The 15,841-nt window shown below is 37.9% G+C and overlaps 1 protein-coding gene across 1 annotated transcript in view; it reads left to right on the plus strand.

Annotated features, from left to right (window-relative positions):
- The window catches only part of LOC130913537 (proprotein convertase subtilisin/kexin type 5-like), a 305,474-nt gene that overhangs the window by 273,598 nt on the left and 16,035 nt on the right, over positions 1–15,841 (plus strand). The window contains exons 25-31 of the mRNA XM_057832213.1: positions 979–1,039; positions 3,165–3,310; positions 3,378–3,584; positions 7,960–8,043; positions 9,308–9,494; positions 11,557–11,771; positions 14,837–15,079. Of these exons, the coding sequence (XP_057688196.1) occupies positions 979–1,039; positions 3,165–3,310; positions 3,378–3,584; positions 7,960–8,043; positions 9,308–9,494; positions 11,557–11,771; positions 14,837–15,079 (1,143 nt within the window). The remainder of the gene's footprint in view (positions 1–978; positions 1,040–3,164; positions 3,311–3,377; positions 3,585–7,959; positions 8,044–9,307; positions 9,495–11,556; positions 11,772–14,836; positions 15,080–15,841) is intronic.

Below are 15,841 nucleotides of genomic sequence, written 5' to 3' on the forward strand. Positions count from 1 at the left end.
ATTGTGTTACTCATAGTAGCCTTTGTTACTGTGGTCACCATTCTTGTTATCATTTTGACGCCACGGGGTGAGATCTTGCATGGAGCCCCAGATCGAGGGAGATTATCAGTGGTCTTATATGTCTTCCATTTTCTAATAATTGCTCCCACAGTTGATTTCTTTACACCAAGCGCTTTACCTATTGCAGATTCAGTCTTCCCAGCCTGGTACAATTTTGTCTCTAGTGTCCTTCGACAGCTCTTTGGTCTTGGCCATAGTGGAGTAGGGAGTGTGACTGACTGAGGTTGTGGACAGGTGTCTTTTAAACCGATAATGAGTTAAAACAGGTGCCATTAATACAGGTAACGATTGGAGCCTCGTTAGAAGAAGTTAGGACTCTTTGACAGCCAGAAATCTTGCTTGTTTTTAGGTGACCAAATACTAATTTTCCACTCTAATTTGGAAATAAATTCTTTACAAATCAAACAATGTGATTTTCTATTTTTTTTTTTTTTTCACATTCTGTCTGTCATGGTTGAGTTTTATCCATGTTGACAATTACAGGTCTCTCTAATCTTTTCAAGTTGGAGAACTTGCACAATTAGAGGTTGACTAAATACTTATTTGCCCCACTGTAATTCATTAAGATTGTTTCTCATCAGATGGAACTGGGGCGTCATACTAGGTGGTGCGAATTATGAACAATGAAAAAAGAAAAAAAAAGTCTAGATCAGCCGACTAAAACAACTGAACCTTATTTAGATTCAATCAGAGGAGGAAAATTGAACTGATGGCACTATTCAACATGTGTTTGAATGTGATTGGTTTATTCTGAACGCAGTCACATCGCAGTTATGTAAAGGTATTCAGACTTTTTAAACACATAATTTCAGTTTGTTTCTACTTCCCCTCAAGAAAAAAAATGCTTTTGAGGTATGCAATGTAAAAGCATAATCTGTCTGTCGTTTGCTTACATGCTAACCAAAATAATCTTTGCAGAGGACTCCAGTGAGCCAGAGAAGGGAACTGTTTGCCTCAAGTGTGAAGATGATTTTTACCGGTAAGTCAGCAAAAAACATAATTTATGCGCATTTTAAAAATAATGTTTATTAACGAGTTATTATCGTATGTGTCAAGTTCAAATACGAATCCTTAGGTAGACATTTATAATATTACCCAAAATAAGGAGAGAAGGCACTCAATTTAGTTGAAAAAGCTTGCAAGGAGAAGGAGGGGAAACTATACAGCTTCCGCAATCGTTCTAACTAGCCCCTCCTTCACCTCGCTTTTAATTCGGGATGGCCCTAGCAACCGACGGTTGTCTTGCCCTAAAAGGGAAAGGGGAAGGAAGCTGGCGACACCCCTTTTACAGTATTTGTATGGCTATGTGTGTGCATATAAGTGGAATTATATACATGTGTGTCTGCACATTTCAACAAAGTAAAACTGCATCTTTTGCCTGTTCTTGCAAGAGGCCTCTTCAAGGCTTCTCCAAGACAAAACATTCCTTCTTTGTAAGCAACAATAAGCAGAATCATTTCTTCATTGCGAGCAGCAATTGATTAGAGCAAATATATAATATATTATCTCATCAAATACATTTCATGAAGCAATAGCATTTGGCAAGTAATAAAATGCAACAATATGATTTCCCAAATGTCCCAGACAGTTTTGTTTCCCAATGTCTGTGGCTTGTCCTCGAAGTTTGACCTGTGGCACGTAGGCCGGTTTAAACCGGTAAAAATGACAAGGCAGTTTTATCAAGAGCTAAACATGTCTATAGATATCAATCACTAAAATGTAATGCAATCAATCATGGAACATACCAATATAGCAATTAATACTTTATTGTGAGCCTTCATTGGTAAAAGCAAATATTTAATAACCATTTAATACTGTATTGGCCCGAATATAAGACGGTGTTTTTTGCATTGAAATAATACCGAAATAGTGGGAGTCGTCTTATATTCGGGGTCTAGACATTATACCCATTCACGACCCTAGATGGCATCAGATATCATTGAAGCAAATGCTGAACTTGAGGAGTAATGTTCTGTCATGACAGATCTCAGCTACTCTCAAGTTTAACCAGTTTGCATTATTTTATTGCAATGTTTTCCCTTATTCAGATTTGTTTCAAGACTACAGTTACAGTTAGACCCCACTTTGATGGTTAATGCAGTTATTGCAATTTTGTTGTTTTATCACAATAGGTTGGTTTATTTACATTTCAAAAACCAGAAGCCATTTATTTACGAATGTGATTGCACTTTAGTTTACATATTTAAATGTTCAGATATTAAGATTTGAATGAGGCAAAATAACATGCTTTTTCTCTCAAATATATTGTTATAATTAGGGCTGTCAAACAATTAAAATTTTTAATCGAGTTACAGCTTAAAAATTAATTAATCGCAGTTAATCGCAATTCAAACCATCTATAAAATATGCCATATTTTTCTGTAAATAATTGTTGGAATGGAAAGATAAGACACAAGATGGATATATACAGTCAACATACGGTACATAAGGACTGTATTTGTTTATTATAACAATAAATCAACAAGATGGCATTAACATCATTAACATTCTGTTAAAGCGATCCATGGATAGAAAGACTTGTAGTTCTTAAAAGAAAAATTTTAGTACAAGTTATAGAAATTTTATATTAAAACCCCTCTTGTTTTCGTTTTAATAAAATTTGTTAAATTTTCAATCAAAAAATAAACTAGTAGCCCGCCATTGTTGATGTCAATAATTACTTACACAATGCTCATGGGTGCTGAAGCCTATAAAATCAGTTGCACCCAAGCGCCAGCAGAGGGCGGCAAAACTCCATAAAACACAATTAACAAGTGAGCATTTCACTGTACTGTCATTTAAATCTGTCTGAGCGGGGCATGTGCGTTAATTGCGTCAAATATTTTAACGTGATTAATTAAAAAAATTAATTAGCTTATTAATTAATTAGCCTTTATCGCGATAATTTTGACAGCCCTAGTTATAATCATTTGTTTCAGATGTACTATAATTATTTTCTGTATAATAATCAATTGGGTGTTCAAAAAGTCTTTTTTCAAACTTGAGTCTTGAAAAAAAGGCTAATATAGTAATAATAATCAGGGCCGTCTTAAACTCGGGCCAATACGATAATTATCTTATCAGTATGTGTGTTTGTGTGGCAGGCTGGATTCTGACTGCTATAAATCATGCCCGGATGGCACCATCAATGTTCCCGAGAGCATGATATGCACTCCATGTGAGGATCAGCGGTGTGCCATCTGCGACGAATCACAGTGCTACTGGTGTCAGAAGGGATTCTACCTTTTTGGTACTGCTCTCCAACATTATCAGACCCCAGGCATAATGAACAATAAGACAAAAGTTTGTTTGTATAGATGGTAGGTGTGTGGAGGCGTGCCAGAGCGGCTTCTTTGTGGACGAGGAGGGTCAGGAGTGTGAAGCATGTCACCGAGGGTGCAAAACATGCGGCGGTCCGAGGTTTGACGACTGCGACTCGTGCCAAGACGAGCTGGTGCTGAAAGACGGCGAGTGCGTGAAGGGAACTCAGCTGGGGGTCTGCCCAAATGGACGCTTTAGGAATGGTAGGACTAAAAGGAATCTTCTTGAACTTCCTTGACTTTTTAGTGTTTTGGACAATTACCGTAATTTCCCGAACATAACGCGCACCCCCCCACCCCCCACCCCCCAAAATCAACTTGTAAAATCATGGTGCGCATTATACACGGGTATATGAATGGCGACAGAAATATATATCACGGAAAACACATACAAGACTGAAAAAGCAGTTTCTGCTCTGCTCTTTAAAAGAAACTGCTGTATTTTAAGCCAAAAGAATTTTTGTGTTTGAAAGAGCAATATGTCTATATGCTGCCATAGCAGATTCATGGCCCATTAAGCCCCCAAACTATTTTTAATTTACCTGTTTTACCCTGGAAACCCCCGTTTACAGACGTCGCACAACCGCTTTTGTTTCAAACCATCCATAAAACGTAGGTAATTAATTACATTTATTATTCAAAATGTCTGTCATTTTTTGCTTAGAATCATTATTCAATGTCTAATATTTCGTTTAAAACAAAAAAAAAAACGACTTAAAAGAATTATTCACTCGCATATTTTAAACTTTTAAACAAATTACTTCACAATGAAAAAAATGGTGTCTGTAACAAAGTCACAGATATCTACCTCATAACTATCGCTTAATTGTATTTTTTTTGTTACTATCACATTTTCTCCGATATGTTAAATGATAATTAACCGACTCAAACAAAGAAAAATTGAAAAACAACATTTAAAAGGGTAAATATATGAAAAAGACCATCTCGACCACTCCTTGATGTCTGCAATTTCTGCATTGCGGCCCTTGCTATATTACCATGTTTCACCCATAAAATCCCCAAAAAATTCAGCTGTGGCCATTCACAGCTGTGTCTTGACACTCAGTGATACGTGCTACATGGAGTTTTTGGATCAAAATAAGGTAAGTACGCGATAATATCTCATTAAAGTCATGGCGTCTTTAATTCTGCTCTCGCGTGCTCTCACCTCCAGATAGGGTTTTGCTGTTTAAATTTTTTTTTTTTCCTAGAATTGCCCTCCTGTTCAAAAATTTGCTTCCCCCAGGAAATTAAGATTTTAAGCTTTCCAATGATGTATCACACATGCATATCGGACAATTTTGAAAGTTAGCCAAATTGGGGGTCTCAGAGCAGAAGTTCAAGTCACCTGAGTGTTTTCCGCCATATATATTATATATATATATATATATATATATATATATATATATATATACCGATTTTTTTTTAATTGACACGGCCATGTTGTGTTGAAGAAACATATGCGGCGATCCGTTGCCGACCATTACGGTACGTGACGTAACCATTTTGTTTCGGTTATACTTCACTCTGATCGGCCGAATGATTTCGTCTGTGTTAATTTCTGCTTTTTTCACTCTTCATAATGCTCAGAATTTAGTTTCTTGAACTCATTTGAGTCAACGTTTATTGCTGCTCCGCAACTCGGACCATAACAAACGTAACACAACACAGACTTCCTGTGTCTGAACTACGGTATATCTGTCCCTCGGGAAACTCAAACCCAAATAACAATAGTTCCTATTGTTACAGTCTAGTGTACAGCGATGCGCTTTCCGATTTCCGATGTAAATCCTCACTTTTATTTTACTGTATCAATCCATGGAAGAAACATTTATTCATCATGATGAAACGAGCAAGTTATACAGCAGCCTTTAAAAGAAAAGTCACATCTGTTTTGTTTTCTCCTGGATTCTGGTAAGTTCAAGAAGTTATCAGATCATATTATTACCGTATATATTGTCAGTTTACGGTAATGTTTTGAACTACCAATGTGCTATTAAAATGACATTTCTGTATCTTTACACGAGCTCTGTTTTCTTGTATTCTTCTATTTATTGGTGCTAAAATTAGGGTGCGCGTTATACACGGGTACAATAATTTTTCCTAGCTTTTACAAGTAAATTTGGGTTGCGCGTTATACACGGGTGTGCCTTATATTCGGGAAATTACGGTACTTCTTGATTTTTGTTGTTTGTGTTTGTGCTGCGATCTAAGCAAGCCTCTGATATGCTAACCCTCAATGGACAGTGACAAAAAATTATCGTTAATGGTTGCCTAGTGTAATGTAGTGTCCTTGTGTGTGGGCAAAAAAAGGCTATACAGTAGTCGCCGATGCACTTAGAGCCATTAATTAAATGGGACAAGCAGTCAGACAACTAAGACACAGTATAATTTTTGCAACAAGCTGCTGGCTGTCACAACTCACAGCCAGACTTTCATGCACAAGCTACCGTAATTTTCGGACTATAAGCCGCTACTTTTCTCCTTTATTTTGAATCCTGCGGCTTATAGTCCAGTGCGACGTATTTGTCGATTTATTTGGGTTAATTGGTAACACTTTACTTGACGGCGGCGTCATAAGATTGTCATAGGACCATCATAATTATGTCATGACGCTATCATGGGCATTACTGAAAGCTTATGACAGATGTCATTAAGTGTCATCCATCAAATTATGTCACTAACTCCATTTATGTCCAGCTTCTTTTACATCCATTCAAAAGTGAGATAATTTTCCGGATAACACTAAATGACATCTGTTATAAGCATTCATTAAAGCTCATGACACTGTCATGTCATAATTATGATTGTCTAATGACAGTTTTATGGTGCCATCTCAAATAAAGTGTTACCAAATACCATAACTAGCAATTAATTAAACAACTGTAACAAAAGTAACCGAATAAATAATTAGCACGGAACATGATTTTTGATTGTTATTTATATCTGTAGCGCTGCAATGCATGCTAGGAGGCATGTTGGACAACAACAGTGTTGACAGCAAGTGGCAGCAGAGGTTGACTGTCTACCCCAAGCAGAGGTTGCGTTAGACTTTTTCGTTGTCTGTCATTTTGACTGACAGTGTCATAAAAATCCGGTCATAATCTATTTTTACCCGTCACTTACATTTTTAAAATGATAATAATGACATATTCAATAGTATTTAGTTTTCATTCATTTTTAATTAATATTCTGTCCGAACAAGCTTAACAAGAGGCAAACAGACACCGGAGTGCACCAATCAGCGACGGGCAGACGTGCCGTTAGCAAAGCGACGAGGGACTTGCGCGCGGAAGTAAACATACGAGGAGAACGGAGTTTATTCAACATGGCTAGCGCGAGACAGACTGTTGTCAATGCCTCGTGTCGATGTGTTTTAGCTCATTTAAAACTGAATTTACCACGGATTGGAACATATTCTCGGCTCTCCCGCCACCCGTGTTGTTGTAGAGACGACTTTCGGCGCGCAAGAGTGACGTTGCTCGTGAAGAACACGTCACGCAAATAAACCTGATTTGTCGATTGATTTTGTACCTACTCGAGAGGCTGTGTCCCAGACTTTTCTCTCAGTGTTTGAAAAATACAGGGAGAACATTCTGGCCGTGCCAGGCAAACACTCAGTTGCCTTGACATTTTTCCGAGTAAGGCCAACGACGTCATGCATCAAGAGAGACAATAGCCAATTAATATGCTCACTCGCCACCCTGTGGTCTGGGGTGTGAATTGCAACCTGTCAAAATGATGGATGGACTTCAGTTTTTTCCGTCACCGTTTTAAAAAAACGGTCAACGACGGAAAATATTCGGTTAACGCGACCCCTGACCCCAACGGAGCAGTGATGGCCAAATGAAGCTTCTTGAAGCAATGAAGCTTTTCAGCCAATTGGTTCAAAACGTAGTGGTGCCTCATTTGGTTTTATGAGAGTCTTATGATGCCGCTGTCAAATAAAGTGTTACCTGTTACCGTATTTTTCGGACTATAAGTCCCACCAGCCATAACTTGCCCAACGAAGAGGAAAAAAACATACTGTATATAAGTCGCACCGGAGTATAAGTCGCATTTGTAGGGAAAATTTACATGATAAAATCCAACACATAGAACAGATATGTCATCTTGAAAGGCAATTTAAAATAAAAATACAATAGAGAACAACATGCTGAATAAGTGTATAGTATGATAATGTTACATGATACATGAACAATGAAATGCGAACGTGGCCAGCATGTTAACGTAACATAGCTATTAAGAGTTATTCAGATAATTATAGGATGCTAACAAGTTTACTAAACCATCAGTGTCACGCCAAAACACCAATATAACATGTGAAATGATATTATAATGTGTTAATAATTTCACACATAATAAAAATACGGTCATATCTTATGGTGTAAATATCCTATAATACAGCAAGGACAGTGGCGGCTTATAGTCCAGTGTGGCTTATCCATGAACAAATGACTTTTTGTGTCAAATTTGGTGGGTGGTGGCTTATAGTCAGGTGCGCCTTATAATGCGAAAATTACGGTAAGTGTTCTACCCACCAGTATATGTAGTTATTGTGTATGTGTGTGTATTACAGCACAAGGAGAGTGCGCCCTGTGTCATTCTTCTTGTGAGACCTGCTTCGATGCACGCAAAGATGACTGCATCACCTGTCACCAAGGTCTGTCTGTATGTTGTGTTTGTTTGTTTGTGTGTGTGTGTGTCTTGTGAGTACGTGGGAATTTTCTGTTAGTTTTTTTTTTTTTGTCATGCTTACATACACGACTGGAACACTATGATTAGTGGCGCCTCCAGAAATGTTTCACAGGTTTATTTATCATTATTTGTTTATTTGCAAATTTCTGGAAACCAACTGAGCAAGTTCATTCTTCCAAAAGAAAGCAATTCACCATATTCTGGTTTGAAGTCAGATTAAACATCTGGTATTTGGCAGATGACATTTGACTATGTTACATTGGCACACCAAAGCTAAAAACCATGCTTCTAGGATCTAGTGATACTGCTGTGGCAAACAACAATTATGTTTTATCGTGTAATGAATATATTAGGCACGAGGGTATAGATTTATTGTAGGGCTGTCAAAATTATTGCGTTAACAGGCGGTAATTAATTTTTTAATTAATCACGTTAAAATATTTGACGCAATTAACGCACATCCCCCGCTCAAACAGATTAAAATGACAGTACAGTGTAATGTCCGCTTGTTACTTGTTTTTTTTTTGTGTTTGGCGCCCTCTGCTGGCGCTTGGGTCCAACTGATTTTATGGGTTAGTAGCATGAGTGAGCATGGTGTAATTATTGACATCAACAATGGCGGGCTACTAGTTTATTTTTTCATCTAAAATTTTACAAATTTTAATAAAACGAAAACATTTAGAGGGGTTTTAATTCAAAATTTCTATAACTTGTAATAACATTTATCTTTTAAGAACTACAAGTCTTTCTATTCATGGATCGCTTTAAGAGAATGTTAATAATGTTAATGCCATCTTGTTGATTTATTGTTATAAAAAACAAATACAGTACTTATGTACCGTATGTTGAATGTATATATCAGTCTTGTGTCTTATCTTTCCATTCCAACAATAATTTACAGAAATATATGGCATATTTTATAGATGGTTTGAATTGTGATGAATTACGATTAAGTAATTTTTAAGCTATAATTAACTCGATTAAAAATTTTAATCGTTTGACAGCCCTAATTTATTGTAATAAAAACGAATTCTGCGGAAACGCAGGTACTGCCGTAATTAGACCTTCTACAATCTATACTAGCCAGTGAGGTTGGCCGCTAAATTTAAAGGGGGAGGAGAGGGTCAAGGCCACCCAGTGGTGGCGGCATTGACTATGTTGCACACTACTAGGAACGGTTCAGTGGTATGTGTGAGAGCTAAACCTTGTTTATCCTCGTGTTCATGTAGGAGCTTTCCTTACATCGGATCAAACGTGTGTCCCTCGCTGCCCCACGTCCACCTTTGTCAACGTCACATCTGGGCGCTGCGACGCCTGCGCCGAGGGCTGCTTCGCATGTCAAAATGCCAGCATGTGCCAGCGGTGCCACTCTGGACTCTACTTGCAACATGCAGCCTGTGTGCCACAGTGTGACCGGTGATTTGTTTTATGACTTGCACCATACATTTGTTCTCATCCTCTGTAACATGGCCTTACTATCAGCAGGAGGCAGGTACATCCTGAACTGGTTGCCAGCCAATCGCTGGACACGTATAGACAAATAAAATTTTTAGGGCTGTCAAATGTATCGCGTTAACCGGCGGTAATTAATTTTTAAAATTAATAACGTTAAAAGATTTGACGCAATTAACGCATACACGGAATGACCCGATCATGCATTGCCTCAAACAGTTTACAATGATGCCTGTGTAGCACATTGAGAGCGAAAAGTCAGTGAAATCGAGTGGGCACAGGTGTTCATTGGACCGCGCCTTTTATTGTTATATGTTTTGACATCTCTTTAGACTTGCGACATGGGGAAGAATGACAGGAGATGATTTTTTTTTCTTAACATGCTTGACTGATCACAACGCAGAACATATACCATTTGCAGCCACGACTGACAGTCATGGTTGCCCAACTTCCCATCATGCATTTGGGCGGAACACTTAAGTCGCTACAATATCATTTAGTGAAAGCACAACAAAAATAATATTCCTATCTCTCAAAAAAGTAATGTTCACAAAAAGAAAAGCGCTCAATGCAAAGAGAACTGGCATTCCCAATCAAAATAGCAATGCAAAATACACATAAAACTTACTCAGACTTTGCCTTGGCTAGATCTCTAATTAATTTAAAACTCGCCATTGACACCTTGTGGTGTATTTCAATCACTACCTACATATTTAAAGACATTGTGGAAGAACGGCAGGGAGCCCATGTGACCTCCTGCTCGGTGACGTCAACAATGGCGAGCTATTAGTTAAATTTTTGATTGAAAATTTTACAAATTTTATTAAAAGGAAAACATTAAGAGGGCTTTTAATTTAAAATTACTTTAACTTGTACTCAAATTTATCTTTTAAGAACTACAAGTCTTTCTATCAGTGGATCTCTTTAACAGAAAGTATGTTTATAATGTTAATGCCATCTTGTATATTTGTTATAATAAACAAATACAGTATTTATGTACAGTATGTTGAATGTTTATGTCCGTCTTGTGTCTTATCTTTCCATTCCAACAATAATTTACAGAAAAATTAGGGCTGTCAAATGATTAAAATTTTTAATCGAGTTAATTACAGCTGAAAAATTTATTAATCGTAATTAATCGCAATTCAAACCATCTATGAAATATGCCATATTTTTTTGTAAATTATTGTTGGAATGGAAAGATAAGACACAAGATGGATAAATACATTCAAAATACGGTACATAAGTACTGTATTTGTTTATCATAACAAATCAACAAGATGGCATTAACATTATTAACATTCTGTTAAAGTGATCCATGGATAGAAAGACTTGAAGTTCTTAAAAGATAAATGTTAGTACAAGTTATAGAAATTTTATATTAAAACCCCTCTTAATGTTTTCGTTTGAATAAAATTTGTAAAATTTTCAATCAAAAAATAAACTAGTAGCCCGCCATTGTTGATGTCAATAAGTCCACAATGCTCATAAGTGCTGAAGCCCCTAAAATCAGTCGCACCCAAGCGCCAGCAGAGGGCGACAAAACTCCAAAAAACACAAGTAACAAGTGGACATTGCACTGTGCTGTCATTTTAATCTGTTTGCGCGGGCCATGTGCGTTAATTGCGTCAAATATTTTAACGTGATTAATTTAAAAAATTAATTACCGCCTGTTAACGCAATAATTTTGACAGCCCTAAGAAAAATATGGCATATTTTCCAGATGGTTTGAATTGCAATTAACTACGATTAATTAATTTTTAAGCTGTGATTAACTCGTTTAAAAATTTAAATCGTTTGACAGCCCTAAAAATCTTGCATACACAATCAGATACTATTATATGGAAAATTTCGAGTGTTCAATGACTAGCAGCATGTTTTGGGGATGTGGAAGGACAATTGGAGTGCCCAGAGAAAATCACGCAGGCAGAGGAAGAACATTCAAACGTTAGGGGTTGAACCCTTGAGCTCAAAAGTGTGAGGCGTCGCATTAACGACTCAATCACGGTGCTGTTGTTATTTGCAGAGGTTTCCCTGAGAGTGGCACGTGCCATCTGTGCGCTCCTGAGTGTGCATCCTGTCATGGCAACGTTTCCTTTTGTCTGAGCTGTGAGCCCGGCCACTTCTTGTTGGATCACAAATGCGTGCGTGGCTGTCCGCCAGGCTACTACAGCAAAGACGCACAGTGTCACCGCTGCCCTTCCGACTGCATCCGTTGTAACCAGGACGGACTCTGTCACAGTGTGTACACTTATCAATCTACTGAAAAGGAGGGACGGAGGGGGAGAATGTAGTGATTACAATAAAGCTAATAATTAAAAAACCCCACATGATTACTAGAGGTGGGAATCTTTGGGCACCTAACGATTAGATTACGATTCAGAGGCTACAATTCGATTATAAATCGATTATTGATGACACCCCCCCATTTGCTGCTTTTAATGTAGTTACAAAAACTGTAAAAAAAAAAGCCTCGCAGGCTTAAATAAACGACTATTTCAGTATCAAGTTAACAGTTAAAAACAATAAATAATACTCAAATCCCCATTCTGTATCAGCAGCTTTAAACTACATTCAATTAATAATTTAATGTTGTGAATCAACCGTTAAAGTTGTTAAAATTGCTCCTGTTATTCCATAATTTCCCTTTTGTCTACTTTCGACATGTGTAAGTTTAAAAGCTATTTTAAAGATAGATTCAAGTCAATATTTTACCGATTTAGGAGTATTTTAGGTAAAAAGTTAATTCGGTTCGCTTGGAAGGTTCGCTACAACAAGCCTTGCAGGGAAGTCTACTGCTTTAAGATGGCGGCCGTTTACTAACACCCGCATCTAGCTTTCTGTACATGTGCTGCTAACGCCACCGAGTCTATTTTGCATTTAGTCCTATATAAATATGATATCTACCATACCATTATGTGGACCTACTTTGTAGCAGCTGTCGGCAGCAGTCAGGGATGTTGTTGTTTTTTTATCTCGCGGCATGAGTTGAGCTAGAGCCATGAGCTGAGCATTGGCATTACCCGAGGGGCCGGGTAATAACAAGCATGATGTTTAGCTACTCTTGCTCCGTTCCTCATTGTGTCCCAAAGACCACGCGGCGCGCTGAGTGTGTTTTACTTCCGCTTTACTTGACATATTTCAATAATCGGAATTTGGATGTTTGTGAATCGTTCTCAAATCTTCCACGGCCGAATCGCGAATAATCTAAGAATCGGAAATTTCGCACACCTCTAATGATTACTACATGTTGCCAAATCCAGGGGCACTGGAACTCACTCACAGCAGGGGCTGCCGAAGACCTTTTTTAGTTTTTCCCATCCAAAAACAGCCGTTTCGTTCCAAATTTGTCAAGCTTGCGCGTTTTCTCCATACAATGCACAATGACACTACACACGCATCATGGATAATTTACATACTACTACTAGGTACTACAAAGACAGTGTTCTATTTCACCTGCAATGTGTGTTGGAGTTTTTGTATTGGAAATAAAAGCGCCTGTAATATAATACAAATCCCCACAGCTAAATGGCGCAGTGATACACGAACACATTTGAAAAGTAGAAGGTCCAAGCCCCTATATTTAATCTCCAAAGTCAAATATTCTATTTAATCTCCAAAATTAAATATGCTTTTGTTTCAGTATGTTGTATTTATCCATTTATTTTTAAAGGGTATGACAACACCTGGGGAAATGCTAATATTCCATCATTTATCCATAAACGCATGCCTTTTGGATTCATATCATGCCACTTCTTGTAACTACACACATCGCAACACCAAGAAAATGATAGAAATTTGGATCGATTGTCAAGCTAAAACCCGCCCACGAGATCCCGGAAATCTAGCATATTGTGTGCGTGACGTCACTACGAGGAAACAACCGGCTCAGTGCTTAGTACTGAATGGCGGCAATGATAGCGGACACTTTTGTTTCTAGTTGCAGCGACGAATCCGACGCAACGAACATTCTTCTAATGGTGACGAGGAGAGTTATGAACCTTTCTTTGGGGTTTTGGGTTATCAATTTGAGTCCAAACGAAAGCCAATGCAGCCTAATGAAAGGATCATTGAGAGGAGCAATCACACAAATGAAACACCGGCAACATCGGCTGGGAAACACCGAATGGTTTGTTTTGCATTTCTTTTTGTGAAGCTGATACACCGTGACCGCAAAATAATGTAATGTATAGAATAATTATCATTTATAGTGCTATCATAGGTTTTCGCTCTGCCAACAGACACAAATATGAATGGGGTTCGAGGATTTGTTCTATATATTTTACGAGCGATAATTTATACATGTGTCCAGTCCTATATCCAATGCATGATATGTTTTTATTATAAAAGAGTACTCACTCTGGCCATTTCGAGCTTGGCTGCTCCGCTCCTTTGGTTAGCCTGGGGTGGTCTCATCAGATTCAGTCATCCTCTTTCTTGATATCGCGGGACATTTAGGTGGCTGCGCGTGTATGGTGGCTGCTTTCATCAGCAATTTCTTAGCAAAACCTGATTTCATTTGTCCATAGTTCGAATAGCTTTCAGGTGTAAAATGCGCACCACACAAAACCGTGCCGGAGGCCGGGTCTGCAAAATTAGCCCTCTTAGCACGGACGAACTTTACTCATTGTCTGCGTAGTCCAGCTCTTTTTCTCGCGTTCGGGAACTCATGGGTACTACATTGCAACAAATGGCTATTTGTAGACTACATAGCATGACAGGTTTGAACCATTTTAATGATTTTTTGATAAAACACGAACGCAACTCTCTCATCGATAAACAACGATTGCACCTGCCTCAACCTTTCGTTTCCTTGTTATGACGTCTCCGCCCCATTCGGCTGTTTCCGGAATACTTTCGAAAATGTTCGTAATTTTCGATCTATTTTCGATAATTGCTCATGAATGCGATTTATGTTTTTGTTAACTTTATTAATATTTGTTATCTTGCCATATAACGGTTCTATTGATATCTCACAGCCCCTTAGTGTTTTAATACCCTTTAACAACAACAAAAAACAATCTACCAAAACTTTTATTTTACCTTCTCAACACAAGGGGGTGGTGCAGCACCCTAAGCACCCCACTTCCCGCACCACTGGCACAAGTCTGCTGTTTTCACTGTGTTAAACAACTTAAAATGAATCTGAAAAAAAAAATCTACTTCAGAATAAAGTAGATTGTTTGTACATGTTCTGTTAATTGGAGGAGGGGGATTCCATACACATGTCCGTCACTCAACCCTTGTGTATTTATGCATTGATGTAAAAGTGTTACTTCATATTTTTTCGGTGTGTTCTTCACCAGTGTGTGCAGATTACTTTTTCCTCTACGCTGACAAGTGCGTGGAAAACTGTCCTGCTGGCTTTTTCCCAAGCGAACAGCAGCGCGAGTGCCTTCTTTGCCACGCTGACTGCGCCTCATGCGATGGGCCAGACCGCGATGACTGCAAAACGTGCCGCAATCCTAAGGCGCGGCGCTACAGTGGGGAGTGTCTGCCCCAGTGTCCAGTCCGCACCTACTATGAGAAAGCTGATGTAGAGTGCAGAGGTATAATTAAAAAATAGTGGGAAAATACAGTATAGCAGGAGTCGGGAACCTTTTTGGCTGAGAGAGCCATGAACACCACATATTTTTTAATGTAATTCTGTGAGAGCCATACAATATGTTTAAAACAAAAAATACAAGTAATATGTGCATTTTATGTAATTGCAACATTTTCCAAGCCCGACGAGTATCTGAATTATTTTTAATAACTTATACAAATAATAATAATTTAATTTAATTAAATAATGAATAATAATTAAATAATATTAAAATAGTTATTTTAATATTTTGATGTGTCCACAGATAGATTCACCCTATGTTTAAAATGTTTCATCTTATTTTGTTGTGTTTGTGGAAAATATACACACACACACACACAAAGTTTCAGCCTGAAAAGATTGTTGTACTTACGATTTTAAACCAGCCGGGGGCAGCGTTCGCTTCTAGGCGTGCATGGGTAATAAATGTTCGCATTTTAGAGCGAATAAGAAATGAGCTGTCTTTGCGGCAGTGCGAGTCGGACGTTGTAAACTAGTATTTTTTTCTTGTTTCAGGTGAGAAAAAGAGTATGAATTGACTGTGTATATTAGCGGATTGCTTTATTTTAGGATGATTAAGATATGTAGTGTGTGTTAATATAGTTCAGAAATATGTTAATCGTTTAGTATGTTTATGTTTGACTGCAGATGTGTTCGTAATGGTGAGCGGACGACGAGTGAATGCTAGTAGTGTCTAAAATGCTAAAAAGTTAAATGTTTTGTAACA

This window comes from Corythoichthys intestinalis, chromosome 3 (assembly GCF_030265065.1).
Source record: "Corythoichthys intestinalis isolate RoL2023-P3 chromosome 3, ASM3026506v1, whole genome shotgun sequence".
Classification (NCBI taxonomy): Eukaryota; Metazoa; Chordata; class Actinopteri; order Syngnathiformes; family Syngnathidae; genus Corythoichthys; species Corythoichthys intestinalis.